Source organism: Equus quagga, chromosome 1 (assembly GCF_021613505.1).
Source record: "Equus quagga isolate Etosha38 chromosome 1, UCLA_HA_Equagga_1.0, whole genome shotgun sequence".
Classification (NCBI taxonomy): domain Eukaryota; kingdom Metazoa; phylum Chordata; class Mammalia; order Perissodactyla; family Equidae; genus Equus; species Equus quagga.
Genome location: NC_060267.1, coordinates 62,914,614 through 62,940,241, shown reverse-complemented (window position 1 = coordinate 62,940,241; position 25,628 = coordinate 62,914,614). Strand labels below are relative to the sequence as shown.

The 25,628-nt window shown below is 43.9% G+C and overlaps 2 protein-coding genes across 2 annotated transcripts in view; one reads left to right on the top strand and one right to left on the bottom strand.

The window, feature by feature from the left end:
* The window catches only part of HEMGN (hemogen), a 78,811-nt gene that overhangs the window by 9,511 nt on the left and 43,672 nt on the right, over positions 1–25,628 (top strand). The gene's annotated exons all lie outside the window — the stretch shown is intronic.
* ANP32B (acidic nuclear phosphoprotein 32 family member B) overlaps positions 1,659–25,628 on the bottom strand; it is a 25,089-nt gene continuing 1,119 nt past the window's right edge. Inside the window, exons 2-7 of the mRNA XM_046668886.1 lie at positions 17,264–17,413; positions 13,339–13,461; positions 7,689–7,878; positions 5,243–5,367; positions 3,661–3,730; positions 1,659–2,111 (exon numbers count right to left, since the gene is read on the bottom strand). Coding sequence (XP_046524842.1) covers positions 2,044–2,111; positions 3,661–3,730; positions 5,243–5,367; positions 7,689–7,878; positions 13,339–13,461; positions 17,264–17,413 — 726 coding nt within the window. The 3' untranslated portion in view covers positions 1,659–2,043. The remainder of the gene's footprint in view (positions 2,112–3,660; positions 3,731–5,242; positions 5,368–7,688; positions 7,879–13,338; positions 13,462–17,263; positions 17,414–25,628) is intronic.

Genomic DNA, 25,628 nt, shown 5'->3' with positions numbered 1-25,628 from the left:
ATGCCCTCAGCAGTCCCCAACCTCTGACCTGACCTCTGCTCATCATGCTCCCTCCTCCTTTCTCCATTCCTGTTTCTAAACTCTGCTCATATTTGCATGTGTGACTCAAATACTTTCCTTTCTTGGAAACTTCCCCAGTCCTCCGAGTTGGATGCCACCTTTCCAGCCTCTGAATTACCCTAACACTTATCTGGCCTCTTGGTCTAGGTCCTAGTAAATATCATTACCATGTCTGTGCCTTCTTTTCCCTACTAGTTACCGCAAGTGCCGGCTTGTCTCCATCCCAACCCCCCTCCCTCTTGCCCAGCCAAGGAGGCTGGCATATCCTAGGTGCTTGGTAGACTCTGGAAACTTCTGTAAACTTGAAAAAGCAGGAAAAATAATCATCCAAAGTTACCGTTTGATATTTGGCAATATCTACAAAGCCTAAGGACATCTAGGCTACAGAAGAAATTGCTTTATAATGTATCTGAGCTTTGCCAAATGGCAGATAAGGTCTTGGGGTTGGGGAAAATCAAGTAATACCTGTTAAACCAGAAATCAAATTCAATTTTCTTAAATTTCCTTGGTAAAAAGCAAACTCCACTTTAAAGCCTAGAAGAGACATCAATTTTAAAGTACATGAAGTGGGGGCTCCACTGACACTAGGTAACTTTTTCTAGATATAAAGTCAAGTTAGATTCCAATCTTTAATGTTATTTTTACGCGCATAAAACCCCCACTCATTCCAGCAGCTTACCGCTAAGATTTACTAAAACAATCCTTAAATCTTCCACTGCAAAAAATATTATTGACAACACAGTCATTCGTCAATTAAATGGCGGAGCCACTGAATGCAGACTGCAGAGCACCTTACCCTCCCCCAAATACCCTGAAGATCATAAGAACAGAGAAACTTCCATCTCCTGGAGAAGCCGAGCTGACCTCAGGCAGTGCCCACCCGCTCCCCGGGAAGGCTTTTCACACGTCACTCCTTCTTAGTGCGCCTGTCTCGGTCACAAGCCATACTCTGTTCACCTGTCAGTCAAATCCGACATGTTTCAGCCTTGGTGCAAAGCCCATTTTTTTCTTCGGACCTTCTTGTCAGTGAGGGTCACAGACTATCAGTGCTGCAAGAGACTTCAGAAGCCATTTGGTCACACCCCCTCAATTTTCCAGACTGAGGTGACCCAAAGGTCAACAAAAGGTCACACGGGAAATCAGCGGCAGAGCCAGAACTAGAATTCAGTTCTCTCCGGACTCGGGGTAAAATCTTTTCCTTTATACTACCCTCTTTTCCTAAGTCATCTATTATTTGAATCGAACATTACTTTCATGGGTTCCAGAGCAATGAATTTCAAACATTATTTTTAAAAAATCTGCCTCACTCCCACCGCCATCAAACATGAAGATTAAACACTAAACATCCTACACACTTGTGCATTTCCCCTCAACAACCACTAATATAAAAACGCCAAAGAAACCATTCTTTAGTGTGTTTTAACATGAGCTTACAATTAAAAGTCTAGTTTAAAAATGTAAGCATACAACTAGGCTTTACCAAAGAGGAACGTGTTTATTTCACTTAAATTCTTAAAAATATTTTTTTGGCAGTTGTCACATAAAATGTCCTAATGTAAAAAAGTTTCATTAAAAAGAAAAGCATGAAAAAACAGACCCAAAATGTTAAGATTTTATTTACAAAGCTTCTTTGTTGTACAGAAAGTAAAAATGCTGTTACAATCTCGGTGTAACTGGTAGCCACAGACGGCTGACTCGCCAATCACAGCTATCCACGCCACAGCAAGAGTCTGACACGAAAACCTAACAACGCTTATAATTTTGTTGGGGTGAAGTCCCCAAACTTGGTGGTGGATTTCCAAGAGGGACTAAACAGAGGGAGGCGGAATGTCACAGGAACTATTCTTTGGCTCTTTGGGTGGGTGGGTGTCCTGGGGTTTGTATCACAGCTACCTTTTTTTAATTATTATTAAACAGCTACCAAATCCATGAGCAGTCCAACCAATACTGAACAGTTCTCTTTTCTGCAGGTTATTTGGGGTCTTAATCATCTTCTCCTTCATCATCTGTTTCTCTCTTCCTCTTTTCACCTTTCCCGCTTTCTTCCTCCTCTGTACAATAACAAAAATCCACTTTGAGACAACTGGAAAGGCATTTTGCCTAAGTTATTGCTAACGGAGGTAAACAACAATGAATGTTCTGATGGTTGGGAGATTTAAAAAATGTAAGCTTGATTAGATCAACAGGTTGTTAATTAAGAGGTATAAATTTATAAAAGCATAAATAGTGGCCATGGAACCAAGAAGGGCAAAATGCACAGCAGCGCCTCAAATCACAGCAAAGGTAACCCAGTTTTCTCAATTTGAAGTGGCTGTCTCCCAGATGTTTCTTATTTTCCTTATACTTGCTAGTCCTGACAATTAGACATCGGCAGTTATTACAATGCATAGCAAGGACTCTGGAGTGAGCGAGCTGTCTCGGAGCCAGGCTCACTAACGAGTGACCATGGGCCACTGAACCTCTTGAAGCCTAGTCCCTCGTCCGTAAAATGGGGACAATGGTACTGACTTCATGAAAGTTATTCTGAAGATGAAGTGAGACAACACGAAGCAGTCTGCCTGGAACACGCCAGGACTCAGACGACAGCAAGTTCATATCAACCAAGCAGGGACTTCTTCGAATCCTTGGTATGCGGGACAGAGACCTACACATCACTCTGTTTTTTCAACTAGTAAAAATTTCTGGCTATTTCAACGAAATTGACTAAATCTGCACGCAATTATGTTCCAAAAAGCTCCTTGAAGGCAGGGACCAGGTCCTAACCATTGTTTTAGCCATGTAAATTTAGTCCAATGCCTGGCACAGAGAACAGGTGCTGAGAAAGTATGAATCAATGGGAAAGCACAGGAAGCAGCCTGGTACTCTGAAACCTATACAAGTGGGAGAAGCTGTTCTTTCAATGAATAATAAATAAGTAGATGTTTCACTGGTTTTTGTTGTGGTGGGGAAAGGAATAACACTGATAAAATTGGAAAGGTGCTATTTATATATATCCTGCAAAATCTACAATCCAATAGTAAGACTTTTCTTTTTTTTCTTTTTTCTTTTTTTTTTTGAGGAAGATTAGCCCTGAGCTAACATCTGCTGCCAATCCTTTTCTTTTTATTGAGGAAGACTGGCCCTGAGCTAACATCTGTGCCCATCTTCCTCTACTTTATATGTGGGATGCCCACCACAGCATGGCTTGCCAAGCGGTGCCATGTCTGTACCCGGGATCCAAACCGGTGAACCCGGGGCCGCCGAAGCGGAATGTGTGAAGTTAACCACTGTGCCACCAGGCTTTTGTTAATGAAAGAATTCCAAAACAGAAATCTCATGCCTGGCAGTAACCCAAATGACAGGGTCTAAAAACACATTTCAAGTGTGGGGACTGAGGACCAAGCCGCCCGCACTCACATAGGCATTATTAATCGCTGTAGAGCAGGCGAGCTGCACCAGCACAGACACACTGACAGGCCTTGTTAGACCTATGAAGACCTGTGAAGATCACCAGGCCCAAGGGCCTTTTATTTTCTCCTGAGTGGTTTCAAATTCTAAATTAATGGATATTTCCCCCTGATTTTTAACTGAGGAGAACCAAAGTGCATGCATCCGACCCACCTTCATCCTCATCCTCATCCTCATCATCTTCATCGTCATCAACTTCTCCATCATGTCCAAATTCTTCCTCCTAAAGAATGGTAAATAGCACGCCATTATTACATTAATTCTGCCAAGCTGAGAAGTACAAAGAAAACTATAATTTGCCAGTAATTGTAACAATCCATCAAGGAGAAAACTGTTATGTTGTTTTCATCTACTTTGATGTACTGGGATCTGCTGATTTTTCTTATAAGCTTAATTTAAAATTTTCTTTTAAAAAAGTGCTCTTCTTTTTTTTGCTTGTGTTTTTTTTTTTTTTCAAGATTTTATTTTTCCTTTTTATCCCCATACATGGTACATAGTTGTATATTTCTAGTTGTGGGTCCTTCTAGTTGTGGTGTGTGGGACGCTGCCTCAGCGTGGCCTGACAAGCAGTACCATGTCTGTGCCCAGGATTCGAACTGGCGAAACCCTAGGCCACCAAAGCAGAGTTCGCGAACTTAACCACTCGGCCACAGGGCTGGCCCCAAAAAGTGCTTTTCAAGCCAGCCCTGATGGCACAGTGGTTAAAGTTCGGTGTGCTGTGCTTTGGTTCCTGGGCTCGGAACGACACCACTTGTCTGTCAGTAGCCATGCTGTGGTGGTGGTTCACACAAAAGAACAAGAAGAACTTACAACTATCCACAACTAGGTACTGGGGCTTTCGGGGGGAAGAAAAGAAAAAGGAGGAAGATTGGCAACAGGTGTTAGCTTAGGGTGACTCTTCCCCTGGAAAAATACCTGCTTTTCAAAAGTAAACATTTTATTTGCCAGATATGTTTAATTAGTATACAACTTATGATGGATAATTCAAGAAATGATTTTAAAATCTTGAATTTCAAAGCAAGTTTGGACAAAGATTTCTATATTCCCATTCTTATAAAATCTTCCTTCCAGAACTTATTTCATTAAACACCTATGAGATTATACAAATACCCAGCCTTACTTTTGTACTACAAAAGAACATGCTTTTTGATGCCATCTAATTTTCTTTGCCTGTTTTCACAAACCTCCTTGCGGGTCAGAGTTAAGTCCCCCCTTCTCCTGTCCTGCAGTGCTGGGCTCCTCAGAGACGCTGCTTCACCAGGCGTCTCATAAACTAGACCAGCTGCTCGTGCAGGCAGGACCATGTTCTTAGTTAACTTTGCATCCAACTCTTTAGCACAGCAGAGAAAGTACTTACTGAATGCAGCTGATACACAAGAACAAGTTCAGACGTGGCAAACAGACCCTCCCTTCAATGCAACAAAGGGACAGACAGACACGTCAGTTCTCAGCGTCTCCAGTTCTCTCACCCTCTGCATGAATACTCAACTACTGCTTCCTCCCAAAGTTAAAGGATCAAAACTCAGTTTGCAGAGCCAAGCCCTGTGTCTAGTTAGCATTCAGCAAGCATTCCAGTTAGTATTTACCAAAAGGGGGACAAGAGCTAAATCAACCAGACTGACATCAGTTTATTCACAAGTATACTAATTTCTTCAGAGGCCTTTTCCTTCTTTTTTCTTTTTTTGAAATCCACACTTTCACTGTAACTACAAATGGGTAGCAGAGTTGCACTCACCTCCCCACTGACTTCATCTTCGTCCTCTTCCCCTTCTCCATCTTCGTCTTCATCTTCATCCTCTTCGTCATCAAACTCTTCCTCCTCACCATCCTCATCCTCTTCGTCCTCCTCATCTTCTCCTTCTGAAAACGGTCCACATGGAATTCATTAACTACTTTGCTGTCCACAGGCCACCCCTGGGAAGGTGCCAGGGAGCTCTGGGTTGGTGCACAGGACGAACACTGGGCCACACCAATGTCAGCAGAAACCACCACGAAGCACCATCACCCTCCTTCTCCTGAGCTGCTGCAGCTCAGTTCCTCTGTTCAAGAGTCCCACAAAGCTGGAGGCCAGGCGTCCTGGCGGGCTGGATGTCCACTACCATACGTACTGCTGGGATGATACAATGGCTGGGACTCGCTTCAGAATTAGGCGGGGGCAAGTGGCTGAGGGAGTGCATGTATAAAACAAGATCAGCCATGGACCAGTAAGTGCTCAAGTTCAATGACAGGAACGTGAAAGTTAGTTTTACTATTATTTCTACCTTTGTCTATGACTGAAATTTTCCATAGTAAAAAGCTACCAATAAATCAAATTGAGCTCCTTCGCTGAGGTAAGGGTACCACCACAAAACCAGCTGCTCCAATCAGGAACCTGGGGACCCCATCAGAGGTGGCAGGCAGGTGTGCACACCCGGGACAGGCAGGGTGATGGAGGCCACCGCCCCCTGCGTCTCCATACGTGGTGCAGGCCCCCAGGCGAGCAGTCCCTGCCTCTCCCACTCCACGAGCTCACTGCGCTCTCCTGCCTCGGCACGCTCTTCCTGTATTCTCAACGGGGCTCACACTGACTCAACCTTCCAGTCTCAGTTCAACAGCACTTCCTCAGGCCGACTTGCTGGCCCTCCCATTCTCAGCTCACATGCTCGCACACAAGCACCTGATGCTGCTCCTCTCCTGCACACTTTGCTCACTTGGGAATATTTTAGTTATGATCATTTAACATTTCTCTTCTTAGTAGACACTGAGCTCCAAGAGGACAGGAACCACGTTTGTTTTCTTTTCTTTCAAAACTATTGTCCACAGTGCCTAGCACAAAAGCAATGCTCCGATGTTTGTGCCTGACTGCCCTTCGCTCCCAGGAGCTGCCCTCTGCCCTCCAAGGAGTCTCCACAGGCTCCTGCACACGCAGCCATTCGACCTGTCCAAGGGGAGCCTGAACAGCCAAGAGGGATGAACGGTTTTCAGGAGTGAGTGAGTGATAGAAACATCTGGAACAAGGGAGGCATCCTACTCTGTGTTCACTTTACCGTATGCTGTGGCCTTGTCCCAAATCTGCCACAAAATGAATGTGCAATTTTCCAGATTACTACACCATTAATCACACGCAAGCTGCCTGATGTTTCTCCTCCTCCACTTTTCTCAACCATTTCTATCCTGTATTTTTATTTTTAAAGAAAAGAGATATTTAAAATAGTGCTTCAAATACAGTAATACCACCAATTCCAGCAACATCAGGAATTACAGGAGAATAAGTTTTCTTCATTTTGATGTGAAAACTGATCACTCGGCTTCCTCTAAGCCACTCCGAGGCCAGAAACCATTCGTCCTAAGAGTGACTCAGAGTCAACGAGTCACTGTGTAAGGAAAGCACGAGCTAATTCTGGAGGGATATTTTGGGTAGAAAATATACAAAGATTCTTAAAGATAACTAGATATAAAAAACCTTGATCAATGTCAAAAATAAAAACTCTATTTGAATTCCATATTAGGGCCAGAGCTTATTTTCCTTACTAATGAGAAATGGAATGTATCACATAGTACTTTAAAATCATTACCTTCTTATCTCTGGTCATATAGCGAAGGCAGGAAACCTATTTTATTCCTATTAGGATACAATGAACGTGTACCAAGTACCTATTAAGTGTGAATAAGGAGATAAAAGACAATCTCTACCCAAGAAGAAGCATAGTTGGAAGGAACGAGAATAGCAGAGTGCGACAAGTGCTAGGAGAGAGGTTAGCAAGGGGATGAGCCAGCACGCACAGGGACCTACCCTAGCCCACTGGTGTCCGGAAATGCTCCCTGGAAGTGGTGCCAAGGCTAAGCTTGTAAGGATAAGTAGGCAGTAAGCGAGAAAAGGAGCATCTAGGAGGAAGGCAGGAGACGACGTCCTTTTAGTAAACTGTAAACCACAAGTACTTCAATGGGTTGGAGCAGCCTATGGTCTCTAGGCTCCGAATTCAAGACTAATTAGCTGACGAACCATTTTTATTTTGAATCATTTGAAGGCTTCAGTGTCCCAAGACCTTATCAAAATTAAACAGAGGTCCTCGCTCCAAATTTAATGAAATGCCCACATGCATGGATGTAAATTATTTCTCTCAATAGCAAGAACATTCAGTAGCTTTCTCAGGACCTCTGAAAGGCAGAAATTAGGCTCACTGGATGTTGCGCCCACTCACCTTCATCCTCCTCTTCTTCGTCCACACCGTCCACCTCGGCATCCGAGTCGGGGGCTTCCTGATCCTCTCGGTCATAGCCATCCAGGTAGGTCAGCTGGGGCAGGAGCTTGAAGACACTCTCTCGGTAGTCATTCAGGTTAGTAACCTCACAGTTAAACAGATCCAGGCTTTTCAGACAGTCCAACTTTTTCTGAAGAAAGGGATCAAAAAACACACCTCCTAAACCAAAGGAACATACGCAACAAAACCCATCTCCTGAAGAGGTAAAACTCTAGGCTCTACATTCAATCAACTGCCACCCACTCAGCCCTGTGCACAGGACAACACTGCAAGCCCTGTGCACCCTCTCTGTCAGGCCTTCCCTCCCACATCTACCCTCTCGGAGAACTGTCTTTTCCTGGCAGCATTAGTAGTCTTAAATATGAATTTCAAATAATGTTTATTAAGACTGGATCTTTTCACAGTATGAGACAAACAGTGCTTAATAAAGTTGGTTCAAAGCTAAGTGTGAACACTTGAGTAATCAAACGGCCAGTAAGAACGTGCTGGTGTCAAGCACTGTCTTCATGCGCTAGGGTGGCCGTATGAGGGGCATCAATCCATCTCAAGGTGCCTGAGACCCCTCCTTGGAGACAGAGATGTGCCAGGCTGGAGACTGGAATATAACACAGCACCAAGTGTGGTGGTGTGCAAACTTTACGGAGAGACTGGCTGGCGCAAAGGAGGGGGCTCAGAGTTCAAACTTCAGAAGCAGGAAGCACTATCCCGTGTTCTTTTTTAATTCTTTTGGAAAAGATGGACACTATTACCAGACCCTTCTGGTATAAAATTCTTCTGATTTACCGTACCTTGAAATGTTGTTGCATTATCTCCTTTGTTTGGAACCTCAGTTTCATCTATCTAAAACAGTTAAGATCTAAACACCTGGCGCAAGAGATTCTGAGCAGCCAATGGGGATAGGAAAATGTGTATTTTACATTTTACTCAGATCTTCATGTTATTACATCAATGTACTATTATTTCAATCCTACATCTATTAAGTTTTGATTAAAGGTGAATTAAGAGACTGGGAGGGCAGAGGTAGTGTTAGAGACAAATAAGGAGACAGCAACAGGAGGGAGAGCAGACCCTCACAGGGAGGGGAAGAGGGGACCCCTTTTATAAAGAGTGAACACAAACGTGCAGCGCTATGCGGCCTGGCGCCTCGTAGAATAGAGGCAACGAGCCCGGAGGGCATATGACTACACAGCTTCACAGATCGAACTTTTGATGGTTCTGAAGCAAGAGAAAAAGCTTGGTAACCTCTAAGGAAGTAGTACTAAAAAAAAAAAAGGAAGAAAAAAAGGGGTGCCAGCCCTGTGGTGTAGTGTTTAAGTTTGTGTGCTGTTTCGACAGCCTGGGGTTCCCCAGTTTGAATCCCAGGCACGGACCTACACACCACTCATCAAGCTATGCTGGGGCATTCCACATAGAAAATAGAGGAAGACTGGCAACAGGTGTTAGCTCAGGGCCAATCTTGCTCACCAAAAAAATTTCATATCTCCGTATGAAGTAAGTCGCAAAAAATAAATGTTGGTGTTTAAAGGCTCTGAGGCTTTATTGGGAAAGCTATTTCAACATTCACAAGGAGCTGGGAAGAAATGCAGATGAAACAAAAACAGTCTCCAGGATTTAGGGTATCTGTGTAATTCTGGGGAATTACAAAATGATTTGAAAATCTTCACCCTAAAGCAGGGCTTGGCAAACGATGGTCTGCTGGCCCATTCTGGCCCGCTGATTGTTTTCATAAATTAAGTTTTCCTGGAACAGCCACATTCACTGGTTTACGTATGATGTGTGGCGGCTTTCGTGCTACAAGGGTAAGGCTGAGCGTTGTGACAGATTGGCTGGCCTATGAAGCCTAAAAGATCCACTCCCTGGTCCTTTAGAAGGAAGGCTGCTGAGCCCGCACTCACAGCCTCTATCCTCCTGATCAAGGAGGAGGTTCCCACACCTGCTCTGTCCTCACTGCGCAGTCCTCGGAACACAGAGCAGGGTCACAGCGACAGGCAAATGCGCCCCTCGAAACACAAATGCACAATGACCCAAGAGTTTGTGGATCAAATCATGTGCGCATCAAAGTCAGTCCCCTGAGGTCTTAAGAAGGCTGTCCAGCCTTCTCATCATGGGGGAACTGCTTTCATGTTGTGTAGCTTTCAGATTATGTTCCCTCCCAGGTATGGTTGCTTGCCAAAGAGGGAAAAAATGCTGAAAAAAACACCACCCCAGACAACTAGCTAGCATACTGGAACTCTAATCTCTTCATAAAAAGGTCGACTCTATACCAGCGAAGACAGAACAGCAAGTAAATTTAGGCAGCCTTCTCAAAGCGGCTCAGTAAAAAACTCTTTGCTCTAGGGAATGAACCATTTGTTTCTCAAAATTACTCCCTAGGAATGGAGGCCCAAACACGTGCCCAACCCCCGATCCTCAGCGCTCTCCGGCGCCCCAGGCCCCTCCTCTCGCTCTGTCAACTATCCCAGGACACAGGGCCTCCAAGGCCCTCCTGTTTCCGAGACTCTCTGAGTCTGTGAGACTTCTGGCTACTTTGTGAGAAAGGACCCATTATGAATCATTTGGACATTCCAAACAATATACCAGAAAATGAAGTGAAAGCAAACAACAACAAAATCCCAAATAACTGCAGTACTCTAGAACTGTGTAAAGTAGTAAAATTGTGCTTTAAGGCCCAAAATACACGACACACAGATTAGATTATTCAGGATTCCAATGTAATGTGTAAATACTGTTAAAAAAGAAAATAAAAAAATTACAACTCTACCATACCAGAAATTTGGCCTAAAACTAATAGGCTAGCCATAATAAACATTAAACATTTTATTAACAATAATTTTGCTTGCCTTCTTAGAATTTAGAAGGGCTTTGGGGGATGGTTTGGATGGCCCAGGTCTCTTAAAAAAGGTGTCCAAGGACGTTTGAATTGATGCCTTCTTTGTCTCTCGATTAATGTCCCTGTAGCAAGCAGAGGCATTCACAATCATTGCATTGACTATAAGCACTGGGCTCAACGTAGACGGTGTTCAAGATGTACGCGGTTAATGAGGATGAGGATGGCGTTTCTCCCCGCTGAATACTTTCAGAAGCCAAAATGGACCCAACGTCTCCCCCCTTCACCTTCGCCTACGGTTTTATTTTACTCTAAGTTGTAACTTCAGGAGACCCACCCGGCACCCCCAGGAATCTGAAGAGCAAGCTCAGGAGAATGGCAGGAGCTCTGTCTTTCCAGATAGCCCTGGGTGTGCAGCGCTGTGGCCCTGTCACTGGCTGGCCAAGTGTGTGACTCTGGACAAGGGATTCAGCCTCTCCCAAGCCTCAGCTTCCTCACATGTAACAAGGGCCGTGCTATTTCTATCCACTTTGCAGTAATGTTTTGAGGATTACTAATGAGATAACATACACAAAGCATCCTCTACAGTGTACAGTACATAAGAGATCCTCCAAAAATGGTAAATACAATAATAATAATTTCTCATTCTTCACCGTCCCAGGAGCACTGAGACTTTCACGGCCACCAAAGGGCCCTCATATGTCATTGACCAGGTCAGGAACACCCAAGCAAACAACTCCCAGACAACGTTTGCTTCTGCCCTGCCTGCATGCCGGACACTGACCAAGGCTTCTGACGAAACATCAAGAGGACTCGGGTTGCCATGAGAATTAGGCAACAGCCAGTGATCTAGCATGGAAATACTACGTGGCAGGTTGTTCTCAAAAAAAGAGGTTCCAATGCTTACAGTGACCCTGATTTGACAGGCCTGTCATTCACACATAATAAAGGCTTAGTGTAGCCCGTCTGACTGGGAGATCCTCATCACTTAGCTTGGTGCTCCTGTTGGAACTGCCAGCTAGGTCAATTCGGGTATGGAAAAAATTTGTAGGTAAAAAGAGAACAGGTCCTAAGGGCAGTGGAGAGAATGGTGGACTTGGTTTTGAAACCCTACTCTGCCATTTATCCTGTGGCTGCTGAGTATTTAAGCTTTCGGAACTTGGTTTCCTATCTCTGCAAGGAGGACCGTCATTCTCTCTTCTCTACGTTACACGAGGATACAGTGGGCAAATGTTAATATCCCCGAATACAGCAAAACTTGATGTTCGCTTCAACACTGGATATGGGAATTGGTTTGGAGGAAAAAAATAGAACTAGGAAAATGAGGGAGCTCAAGTATCTGGGTATACCTAAAACAGAAAAAATGGGCAAAATTAAGACAGCAAAGGTGAGAAGGAGGCTCCAAACATTTCTGGGAAACGAGTTAAACAAGGTACACTTCATGAAACATAAAAGGGACTCAGTAAAAGGTCATTAAATCTACAGTGGAACAGAGCCTCAATTATTGGTTAGGAGGAAAAGATCCTATAGTTCTGGCAGGAAATCCTCTTCATAACAAGAAGTCACAATTTAATTCTATCTTCCCTTAAAATACCAACAGAGCTTTCTGTAGAGCTGATGTGAAATCCAAATACTGACTATATTGTGACATCAGAAGAGCAGAGAAAGATGCCCTTCCTCTTGGGCTCTGCTCTTCTGGATCCTGAAAGACAGCTCCTATCTGCAGCACAGCCCTCTCCCCGTTAATGCTTGCAAGTTAAGTCACATGGAAATACTATGTATACCAGTAAAAAACAGAAAGAAACCACAGGCTTCTTTGGGTAGTAGACAACAAGGTTGAGTTCCATGAGCCTTAGTAAATGGAATTCTACCTCCATGCCAAATTTGTTGAATGTCATATTCAGGGAAATCAGTCATTTAACAAACTTGAATTCAGACACATTTTCAGGTGGCTGCCCACAGCCCGTGTTACCCCTGCCTGCAGAAGCTCTTTTCTGGCCACTGCGACTTCTGCATGGACTGGCCCTCCATTAGCACAGCTCCCAACTTACAAAGCAAAGTAAGCGCATTACCTTATTTTATTCTCAGAACTCCTAAGTGAGGCAAGTAAGGCAGGGATTATTATCTTCCCTGCTTCATAAAGGAGGAAACTGAGGCCCAGAGAGAAGAAGCAATTTGCCCAAGGTCACACAGCAAGTCTATAACCAATTGGCATTTGCTTAACTTTCCATAGCTTATCCCAGTAGGTAAGACTGAGGAGGATTTGGGGGTTCCCATGCAAAACTTTAGGCAACAGTGATGCAGCTAGAACACAAGATCATGAATTAGAAGATCCAAAACATACTGGAGCTGTCCTTGGACTGTTCCATTTATAATTCAGATATGCCACGCAATATAAATAGCTTTTTCTGTAAAAGTATAAAAGTACAGAAAAGCCTGGCTAGTCTAGAGAAAAAATTTTCAGATAGATGTTTAAGGTTAAGGTTTTCAACATATGAAATTTAAAAAGGACAAAAAAGAAAAGAAAAGAATTCCCCTTTGAAGGAAGCCACAATAATCAGGCAGAGAGAGCAAAGCCACAGGAACACACATAACCAGACAAGCCCTCATCTTTAAAACTGGGCTCCTTCTAGAAAAAGCATTATAATAAAAAACCACCACTTTCTCAATCAATGATTATTTCCAATCATTCCCCTCACTATAAAGAAATATGAAAATGAAAATGACCAATAAGTCCTGGTTTCTAAATTCTCAATTACTTACCAGAGGTTCCAAGGTGCTGATGTCTTTCAGTTTATTTCCACTTAAGTTTAGATGTGTGAGATTTGGAAGTTTTTCTGCTAACATGTCCAGACCTCCAAAGATTCTATTGTCACTGAGCTCAAGCTGGAAGAGAAAATGCACACAGGGCGGGCACACGCACGCACACACACACACACACACACACACACACACACAGAGAAACACATATCATTAAGGTGTTCTAAATAGCACATATAGTATTCAAATACTTATCAAAATTCAATGATCTCTGTTTTTATTAGGGCATGTATTCATTTTGTTTGATTAAATCCAAATAAGCAGTTTACAGATCCTAGCACATTTTGGGCAAGGGAGAGAGACACGATAGGATGAAAAGAGTTGTGTTTTTTTAACTAGCTGCTAATTATAACAGTTTGCTCAAGAACTGGCCCCTAAAATCAGTGAATACATTTTCTCACCTAAAAAGTGGGTCAAAGCAAATTAGAATTCTTTGAGAAGTTGTAATACTCTATACCTGCCAGAAAGGGTAAATGGCCCATGCATTCTAAGCAGCCTATTCTGTGTGCCAAGCAAAGCTTGCAATGCCCACTTGAAACCTCATCTGGTTGTGTACAGTGCTGACACACTGTGGGCTTGCACATCTGGAAGCCTCTGAAGGCTATAGGAGTGGTGCAGGCCACAAACAAGCCCTTGTGCTCCATGACTTCAGGAAAGGGAGGGGGGCACCAGCTTTGAGGGTTGACGAAACCAACTCCCAGGAGGCCACTCCTTGCATAAACCTGGCAGTAGCCTTTGCAAGAACCTGCTCTAATTTCTTAGCTGCAGGTCAAGAAGCATGGCGAGTGGGGTGCCAGGAAGGGCTAAGCCTTCACCACGGAGTACTAGAATCTCAGAGGGAAAGAAACTGGATCCTGGAAAAATAAGATGGTCGAGAGCATCCAATTCAAACTTTTCATTTTGCAGATGAGAAAACTTAGGCCAAACAGCTGATTTCAATTCTCTATTTTAAGTGCCAAGAACAGGGGTAACAGTATCTAACCCGTACATAGTACTTAAACGCCAGGCGCTGGTCCAAGCACTAGAAGCACATGAGCTCATCAATCTCACAATAACCCGATGGGGTAGGTGGAATTATTGCCCCTATTCACAGATGAGTAAGAGGAACTACAGAGACCATGTCACTTGCCCCAGAGCACACAGCTGTTACAGCGGAGGACCTATGATCTGAAGCCAGGCAGGCTAGCTTCAGAAGAATCCATGTGCTCCCTATCATGCTATATATGTGGAATAGCATGAAAACTTCATGTTATTTAGTCTTTGGCATGCAATGAAATGAACTGCATAATGCAGAATAGAGGAACTTTTAAATAAATATTCGTTGAGAGAATAGGTTAAAAAACAACTCAACTGTACTGAAATGTAACACTTCAAAACATTTTTTCCTTCCAGTGGGATATTCCAGTCAAATATCTAGTCATGGTCTAGATTTAAAAATACAAGACTATAATCAACAAAGACTCAAGCGTTAGTTTCACTGAAATTTTAGTAAGTCAAAATAAAAAGAGACTAGGGGCTGGCCCCGTGGCCGAGTGGTTAAGTTCGCGCGCTCCGCTGCAGGCGGCCCAGTGTTTCGTTGGTTCGAATCCTGGGTGCGGACATGGCACTGCTCATCAGACCACACTGAGGCAGCGTCCCACATGCCACAACTAGAAGGACCCACAACGAAGAATATACAACTATGTACGGGGGGCTTTGGGGAGAAAAAGGAAAAAATAAAATCTTTAAAAAAAAAAAAATAAAAAAAATAAAAAAAAAAATAAAAAGAGACTATTTCCCTTGGCTGGTTAGAATAGCACAAATATTCAATATTCACATCCTTCCGACATGAACATCTTAGGGAGTAGAGATAAGACAATCCGCCAAAGCATTTAGTGGCATATTTATTTTGAAATGAAATCAATGTGTAAATTTAGGAAAGCTGTGACATTTATACACTAAAATTCCTTTCAGAACCTGCTTCTTGTTAAAAAACAATCTGTGCTCTAGGGTAGGGAGAAAATCAAGTCCATATCAGCAATGAGAACATCCAAACTGCCTTTAGGTTTGGTGGACAGATCTCTGTTCATCCCTCACTAACCCTACCAAGTAAGCGACCAACAAGACTCCCGAGGGAGTGATAAAGCCTCTAGATAGACAGTCACCGAGACACTGACTTTCTCAGCAGGGGTGACCACACAGATCACAGTAATTCAGGAAAACGTATCAGGACGCTAGGAAAACAGAACAGAAAACACATAATAGGGATAAGCTAACGTCAAGTTTATGTAGATAGACGCTAAAAAGCCACCCATCAGTTGTCTAGTGGGCTAATCAGGGCCTCTGATGTCACTGATAATGCATGCAAACACAAAAGGGTTACACTTGAACCTCTAAAGTAGATACTTATCAGAAGACAGGGAAAAGATGACAAATTTATTCATTTACTTATTTATGTTTTTAAAGATTGGCAGCTGAGCTAACATCTGGTGCCAATCTTCTTTATTTTTCTTCTTCTCCCGAAAGCCCCCCAGTACATAGTTGTATTTTCCAGTTGTGAGTGACTCTGGCTGTGCCATGTGGGACACTGCCTCAGCATGGCCTGATGAGCTGTGCCACATCCGTGCCCGGGATCCAAACGGGAGAAACCCTGGGCCGTGGAAGCGAAGCCTGCGAACTTAACCTCAGCCACGGGGCCAGCCCCCTACAAATTTAAATATAACAGATTCTTTCTGATAGGAAACAAGGTCACCCTGAAACTCATGCCAACTGCCCGAGCATTTATTACCTAAATGCGGCAAATAAGTAAAAATCACTTGTGATTTTTAATTGATTTACTTAACCAAAAACCAAGTCCCTCCCAGAACTCAAGCAAGATACAGGAACAGCCTACCTACCCTTGGCCTAAATTTGATTACAGATTTCTTTCTGTGTACCTTTCTTTAGATAAAGGTTCAAGTTAAATTCCCTAATAAAGCGAATACCCAAAGAGCGGAGAATTCTGCAACGCTTACATGACCACGTCCTTTTCATATGTAATGGAAAAGGTACTGGGCTAGGCAACAGGAGATACGGGCTCTAGCTTTGGCTCTACCGCGAACTACTTTTGCGGGTGGCTTTAGGCAAATTATTATACCTTTCTGGGTCTCCTGCTATGCCCATAAAATAAGGGGCTAGGCTAGAAGACCAAAATTTCTTCTACTTCTGACATTCTGGGGTTGACAGTTAAATGCGCAAAGACATGAGAAAACACTTTTTTCTTGCGGTTGTTTTTTCCGGGGAGAATTGGAGGGAGACAGTGATTGGTTTATAATTAGACCAATAAAGCACTATCAATGGGCCGTGAGCTAGGTTAGGGAAATAGAGAAGCTCGGTTACAAAATTTCTTGTAGTCACAACACATTGTAAACTTCCTACTCATTAAGAATTACATAACGGGTTTGAATTATCATAGACCACAAATCCGAAAAGTCTTTAAACTCGCCCTTAACAAACATAAAACGTGGGGAATAGGAGGCGCCCGTGGTTCCTAAACCAGAGCTTACTAAGAACAAAGTGTAGTTAATAACAACAAATTTATAACAATTAGCAAGGGATAAATTAGTCACAAAATAATTATTCTTCATATCTACTATTTATTGAGCATCTAACATGTATTATTTCCAAACATCATAGCAATTCTGCAAGCTCAGGTGGTAGCACCAGTTTACAGGTGGGGAAACTGAGTCTTAGATGAAAGAACCTGCAGAAGATCACCCATCAGGGAACGACAGAGCTAGAATTCAATCCCAGATCTGCCCAGGACACCAAATGCTTCCTTAAAGGTAAAATCATCTATTTTTCCCTTCCCAGGATGGTTCTCTTTTATCGTTAAAGAAAAAGCACTTACCTTTTTCAATTTAGGTAGTTTGGGGAGATTTGAAACTGAAATCAAGCCTACATTTATTAGACTGAGGAACTCTAAGTTCACAAATTCAGCTGTTAAGCCCTCAATTTTCCCATCGTTTGATTTGCAATTGTCCAAGACAAGTTCTCGAACCTGTGGATGACAAAGGACGGGACGGGGGGGACAAGTTTAAAAAAAAATACAGAAAACAAAGACAAAGCAAAAACTCCAACCATAAATACCCAGCAAAACACCCACATATGGGGCAGCCTCTGCTTAGACCTAGCTCACAGGTATGAATGAATTAAAAGGAGTAAGCCTTTAGTAACAATATACTAATAGGTATCAAGGGTGGAATATTATACCGTGGTGGTATAAAGATTTAAACTCTGCTTTCCAGAGGCAGAAACCACAGCTGAGATGTGAGTGAAGAAATCATATCCCCCTTATTTCTTTTGTCCAAGTCTGCTCCCCGAGGGGCAGCTTTACCAACTGCAAACGCAGAAGAGCCGAGTCCAGCTGCAGGCCCAGCAGGCTGACACAGGAAGAGAGGAAAACTTCGCTTTTCCTATCAAGATCATTAAGAGATTCTGGTGACAGGTTTCTGCACTACACATTTCCACTTCTAGTTTTATTAATCTTTACTAAAATTATCTTGACACGAGGAAGGAATCAAGATGCAAAAGGCCTTAATTCAAAACAAAGATCAATTTGGGTTACACATGGGAAAGACATTTCTAGTGGATAGAACTACTGGATATTAAATGAGGTTGCTTTTTCAGGCCAGAAAACCTCCTTCTTTGGAGGTCCTAAGATTCAGAATTCAAATCCAGCCAAGGGGATCACCTCTGAAGATGCTGAATGTTGATTATTTAATAAACAGGCTACTATATGAGTATCTACCCTGATAATCCCTATTGCCATTCTTGCTTTGTGGTTGACTCTGAGATTTGCAACTTTTTAACATGTTTTGATCAATTTAGAGTAATGCAAATTATAGTTTTAACTGCCAAAGGCATTCATGCAGCAAATCTATCACGTTTAACAGCATTAATGAAGCTTGTACGTGGGAGGGAGATGCTGATGGGTCTCAAACAAGGAAAGGAGCGAGGAACGTCTGCATCCTCCCATACAGAATCCAAGGATACTACTCTAGTCATCGCCATCACTCACGGAGAACCTACTCGTCATTCCTTGCACCACCACACACTCCCCCTACTTACAGAGAAAGGTTTAGAGAGTGAGTGATGCCCACAACGCCAGAACTTCTTCACTACTTCTCACTACCCTACTTCCGCTTCAGAAGCCCTGGTTTCAGGATGCGTGCAGCCCATTATACCTTTTACTTCTTTCTTTCCTCCCTTCTGCTTTTCCCTAGATATCTCTGCCATTCTTCCCTCTTCTGATGAAAACCAGCACATCTGAAAATTTAAGAGGCCAACTCAGGAGCGCTGGGCTCTGGAGACAGATGCCTGGGGTCAAACCCTGGCTCTGCCACTTACAACCTGTGTGACCTTGGGCAAGTCACTTAACCTCTCTGTGCCTCACATCCCTCATCTGTGGAGAGGAGGTAACAGTATCCACCTCACAGAGTTGTTGTAGAGAGCAGCGTTGGGGACACAGTAAATGCTGAGAAAGGAACCTGTGGGGAAAGGGAGTAGGGGTGTGACAGGGACCTTTACTGTTTACTTTATTCCTATGTGTACTAAGTTTTTTACAAGTCTGTGCTTCTTTTGTATTAAAAAAAAAAGTAATACCAACAAACCATGAAAAAAAAAGTCAACTGTCCCTGCCCACTCACCTAAGTAGTCTACTGCAGCACAGCTAGAATGTTTCCATTCGGTTTGGGGCATCTTCTATGCTTAAATACAGCACCACTCGAATGTGCCGAAAGCCAAGTGAGGGGGCACTAGGGAGGTAGCCACGGTGCCTCCCAGATCACCGGCTGAGAGCACCTCTCGGACATTTCTCTCAATTGGTAAAATTCCACTTTAATTAGGGTCGTCAAAACTACCACAAAGCATTCAAACGTGAGTTAGAACACGTTTGCTGAACCAAACAGCAGAAAAGGAATCAAGACGAAATTGGGAGAAAAAGGAAGACGCTAACGTAGTTCAAATTTGCAGGTTTAGTTGTTGGGTAAGGAAGATGATGGAGAGGGATGAGGTTCTGGCTTAGAGAAACAGGAATCATGTAGCTAGATGGAAAGAAGGCAGGCAGAGCTTTCCGAGGGAGGAGGTAGTGAGTACCACGAGGGATCCGAGCCCCAGGCTGCCCAGGCTGCCCAGGTGGAGGTGCCCCGGGCGGTCTGGAGCTCAGGGCGGTCTGGGTTATAGTTCTGCATCTGGGAGTCATCAGTGCAGAGGGAGCAGTGGAAGGATGAAACTCCCGGGAAGAAGACCAATCCTGGGGGATCCTGCAAAGGAGACTTGAGAAGAATCACGAGTGGTACCCCCAAAAGTGAAGCGTTCCTTTCAAACACCCAGAAAGACTTATGAAATAAGGCACAAGAAGTTACTGAAAAAAGACTGAAAAAATTAGAAAACAAATGCCCATCAACAAGGGACTCCTTTCCAGGATACACTGTAGGATGACAACCAAACTTAGGGAAGGTCTGTTATTTATGTGCATATCACACATTCACTCTCTCACATGTCAATAAAATTTCTCAGGGAGTGAAAATGAGTGACTGGGAGACTTTTCTATATAACTATTTAGCATCTCAATGATGAGAATATCAATTAAAAAATAAAGGTAAAAAAAGTCACTGCTGGACTTTAAGCTTCACCACACTTCCTGATGGCAGGGTCACGTCTATTTTAGTGACCGCCATATGCCAGTATGAGGAAGAGCCTTTGCAACTGTTGCAGGAGGAAAAATGGCCACAGGGCTCAGAGTACTGCACAGGCTTTGTGGCAGGATGGTGGGGGAATGAGCAGAGGAGGAAACACAGAGAAAACTTAGACAGAAGGGGACCCTACTTTCTGATTATACGCCTAATCACATAATGCAAAGGAGATTAATGTTTGTCACTATCAATATTTTGGTATATTTTTTTCAGTCTTTCTTGCAGATTTTAAATATAGGTGAGATAAAACTATATTACTTGACATACTTTGAAATGACGACTCTGAATACTTTTTAAGTGCTGAAGAAATTAAGGTGTATGCATGTACATAAATAACTTTACAAACCTCCCTATTGAACATTTTTCCAATTTTCCCTATTAAATAATGCCGTATCTTTTTATGTAAAATTTCTTCTGTAATTAGGATTGCTTCCTCACAATCTATTGCTAGGTGAAAGAATATGAAAATGAGTCTGTTGAGTTACAAGTTCTTTATTTAAAAGGCAACCAACTCCTCTTTTAACATTTATTACAAAATTCTCTTCCAATTTGACTTTTAATTTTGTGACCTTTCTTGACATATGAAAATTCTAGGTATTTGCATTTATTTTTTTCTTGAGAATACTGTTTTTACCCTAAGGGAAAATATTTTAAAAATAAACACCCCAAAAGAAACAATGACAAGAACAGACAAGCCATAAAAAATACAAATTGGCAGTAAATATAAAGACTGCTCAACTGTAAGCAGTAAAAAATGAATATTAAAAATGAGAGCTATCATTCTACTCTTGTTGGCGGTAGGGCAGCTCTTCCAGTGGAGAACAGAAGGCTGGGATGGGGCCAGGCGTAGGTGAGTTTATAAAGTGGGAGAGCGAGAAATTCGGGGACCTTAATTTCCTCCCTGAGCAGGAGGCACCAGAATTTACTGGGTAATTTACTGGAGTGAGTGGAGCAGAGGGTTGTACGGCTCAGCAGAGACCGCATGTCCCTTGACTTTGCCAGGAAGGCTGAGGATGTAGTAAAAAAAAAAAATGTGCTGCCTCCAGAGCAGAGCTCCAGGGGCAGAGTAAGAGGGCAAGCCACTGGGGAGAAAGCGCAGAGCAGAGTGGGAATCATGGCAGAAAGTGGAGACCATGGGAGGCGCCACCGAGGGCTGTGCCTGAGGAGGACGGGTCTGGAAAGCCCGCCATCAGCAGCCTTCTGGCCTGTTGCAGGCTCCAAGCAGGACGTTGGTGAAAAGCGTTCTCAGGCGTTGTGTGAGCAGCATTCGCGATAACTAAGCCTCCTCTCTCCCCCATTCCTTCCGAGTGGGGAGGGCATCCAGACTGACTTGCAAGGGAGATAACAACTGTAGAGGAGGGTGCAGGGCCAGTGGGCAGGGGAGGGGGTCATATAATCCATGGACTCCCAATCTAGATCCAGAACAAACGAGAGGCTCTAATCAAGCAGAAACGGCCCCAGCTTCTCCTTCATAAGAGGGAGAAACAAATCCGAAACCCTCCCAGCGCCACTATCTAAGGCGGGCCGGCTGGGCAGGAACTTGTACATTTGTGTGCGCAACGTAGGGAGCTGTCTGGTCCAAGATAGAGTTAGCTGGCCTTCTGCTCGAAGACAGATAGTTTAACTTCTGGGGCCAAATCCACTCTTCTTCATCCCTCATCCTCCAATTAAACTAGCTTCTTCTCAAACATGAATTTAAACACTTAAAAACTAAAACCAAAAATCCACACTGTTTCTTATTTAACTCTTGTTTCTGCTTTCTATAGTGATCAGCAAAAACAGCACTGTTTTCTACTAGTTTTTCACTGAAAAGTTGAACACGATTGTAGCCAAGTCACAGGGACTGGAGCTCGCAGCCACAGCGGGGATCCAGGCAATGCTCTTTTCATTCTCTCCAGCTTGCACTCACTTCCCACTACTCTAAAAAAAAAAGATCAATTTTACCCAACTGGTTGGGTGACCTTCCCTAATTATAACACTTAAATTGTTATAAGAGGGAGGAAAAAAGGCATGGAGGAATTAAAGGTCATTTTGAGTTATCAATTCTTTTAATTAGGAAAGTAATACATGATTATTGTAGTAAGTGAAATAACCCAAAAACGTAGAAAGAAAAAGTAACTGTTGCCACCCTTGCCAATTTCCATCCTGAGTTAACCAATGTTCCAAACCTTCTACCCTATTACTATTTTAAAAGAATGTTTTCAAAATGACAATAGAACAAATTTATATTAGTTCTTAAGTGTGTTTAGGTGGCAGAACTGTTGGCACCAAGGAAGGAAACACCCATATCCTACTGGCGGGTAGGTAAGGAAGGCACCCATTCTGAAATGCATTTGGCAGAAGATAGACTCCCGTTACAAGATATTCATTTCAGTGCTATTTAAAACAGCAAAAAACCCTTCTAACCACCCAATGGGGATGGTTAAATTATGATCTATGCAGACATTAACAACGAGACTGAAAAATAATAAATAGTGACATGGAAAGATAATTACTGTATTATATATGCAAAAATAAAAGCAACAAGATAGTATGTGCGTTGATAACACATCTGAATTTGGAAAAAATTAAAACATTCTAGTAGACTATACACCAGATGCCTAGATGGTAGAAAGGGGTGTGTGTGTGTGTGTAAGATTTCTGTTTTTTATTTTTGCTTATCTCTATCTACTACTTTTTGGCTTATCTGTATCTAATTTTTCTTCAATGAAGATGTATTATTTACACAAGGGTAAAAAAACCAATTAGTTGCTATGCAACCAATGAGAATATCCCATTGAGCTCAAAATTATATCACAAAAGACAACACCAGATGCCAAAAGTTGGGGAAAAAAATTTAAGAAGGCATAAACTAAGGAAAATCTAAATTTTCTGAACGAGAAGACTCAAACACAGCCAATATCTAAAGCTAGCTGTCCCTTGATTCGTAGTTATTAACGAGGTGCTCCTAACAGAGTGGCGTATTTAGTGTAATGCAAGGATGAGAGCCCCACATAAAGAACAGGCATTTTATCCAGTTTGGGAATATAATTAAATTTGGTTTATAGCTCGCTATTGCATGTCAGTGTCTCTTTTTCAGTGTCTCTTTTTCATCTGATAATACCACCAATTTCTATGGTGTATATGGTATGTTCTAGAACTGTACAACTTGTTCTGAGTGAAGTAACAGACAATATAAATATTTTTATATAAAGTATTTCCTATCCTTGCCTTTAAGATATTTTTGAATGATTACCATTCTTTATGAAGATTATTTTAAAATGCCATCTTTTCTACTGTGAGAACACACTGGATAAAAAAGACGCCATTTTGCACTCGGAAAAAATCGAATTACACTTATCTTTATGAGTCTCCTCTTAGGGAAATGAGCATACCTGTGTTTACAAGGAATAAGGATATAGTGATAGGCGAAGCAAACCTATTATCTTGATCTCATGTACTTAGGCCAAAGACCACAAGAAGGTAAAGTGTTACCAGGGTCTTCTTCAAACCCCAAAATAAAAACAAAAAACATTTATGATCAAACCTCCCCTTACCCTCCTCAAACACTTAGATCTCACTTGATGACACTGAGGTCAATCATGGGATACACTATTACGCATTTAACAGCCTCCTATTCATCTTATGACAGGCAGTAGTTCAATGAAGAAAGGGTTCTTCCTGTTTCTCCAAATGACAAAAGCCTGCAGGATCCCAGATCCTTAGCAGGCCAGAGAATAGGGTCTGTTCTCTAGCAGCTGGCCCCACAACACACATAAGGAGCCATGGCACTAGGTGACTTTGGTTTTTTTATTTTTGTTTTGGAAGACTGGCCCTGAGCTAACATCTGTGCCCGTCTTCCTCTATTTTACATGTGGGACGCCTGCCACAGCATGGCTTGGTAGGCGGCGCACAGGTGGGCGACGGGTGGGAAGTAGCGAACCCTGGGCCGCCAAAGCAGAGCGCGGGAAACTAACCACTTCGCCACCAGGCCAGCCCGGACTTTGGTTTTAAAGGATCCTGGAACTACTCGTTTGCCTTAAGGATGATGCTTTTGTGCAAAACACTTTTTAACACCTCTTTTAAAATTTCTTTCAAATTCTACGGCATTTTTTTCCTGAAAATGCTTCGGTTTTAGGTCAAAGCTTTATTCTCCTAAGAACCTAACTCCCACTGGTCTCAGGCGCCCTCTCGGAGCCCTCGGGGAGTCTTTGCCCCCCAATCTTGGCAGGCTCCCCTGACACTCGCCCAAGGCCCCTAACCTGCACCCGGGCACCAGGCACCACGCGGTCTGAGGCTTCAGCAGGGAAGGCCTGCTCTCCGTTCACACTGCTTTCCAGGCCCGGCAGGGTGTCGGGACTCAGGTATTGACTCAAGAAGGCAGTGGATTCTGCAGGCTGGCGCGGTCCAAGGCAGAACTCAGCAGCCACTTGTGGCTTTTGAGCACTTGAAATGTGGATAGTGACCTTTTAATTTAATTTTAATTAAATAGCCACAGGGCTCTGGCCTGTCTTTGACAAGAGAGTAAGGCCTAAGTCGATTACTTGAAAAATTAAAACTCTCACATATATCTGTATTTTAAAAAGCAATATTAATTATTTCATATACGAAAAAAATCCCACATAGTGGGAACACCAACCGTTTTTTTCCCAGAGGGAGCAACACTGCTCTTACCGAGTATTTTAAGTGTTTTAGTTCGAGCCCATTCAAAGAACCGAAATTCTCGATTTAAAAGCACTTTGAAGATGCACGTGCTTCTTTTCTTTCGGAAATTTTGGCTAAATTTAATTACTCCACATTCCGCCGGTCTGCAGCCACGCGGGCAGAACGCACGCGCCTGAAACGAGCCGCCGCTCGGCACACGGGCTCCGCGCCTCCGGGGTCGCGGCGGCCGAGGCGCCCCAACGCCCGCACGTGGCCCTCACAAAATGTCTGACAGCCGGCCGGCCTCAGCCCCGAACCCGGGACCGAGGGGGGCCGCGCCGCGACCTCAAAACCCTCGTGCCCACGGGGGAGACCTTGCTGGACGGATGCCCGCAGGCCGGCAGCCTGGGAGCACGGCGCCCTGACCACGCGGGGGCCTCCCCGGGACAGCCGCGGGCCGGCCAACATGGCCCCGCGCCCGGCCTCGGGAAGCCGCGCGAGTTCGCGGGGAGGGCCGGAGCGGAGGAGAACGAGGCGACTCTTCGAGAGCCGGCCGCCTCACGCCGCAGCGGCCCCGGCCCGCCGCCCTCGAGCACGTGCGGGGGCCGAGGCCCGCCGTCCCCGGAGCCCGGGCCGGCGGAGGGCCGCCTGGCGTTGCCCTTTTAAGAAGGGGGAGGGGACGGCAGCGCCCGAAAGCAGACGAGGCGGCGGCGGCCCCGCGCGCGGCGCCCGCCAGACGAGCCGAGACCCGGCGAGGCGGGGGGAAAGCGGACCTCGACTCGCCGGGCCGCGGCGGGGCCCCGCGGGCCGGGCCTGCAGGCCGGCTCTCGCGGCGGAGGGGGACGGGCGCCCGCCAACATGGCGCTGTGGCGGCCGCTGGCGCGCGGAGCCGCCGCC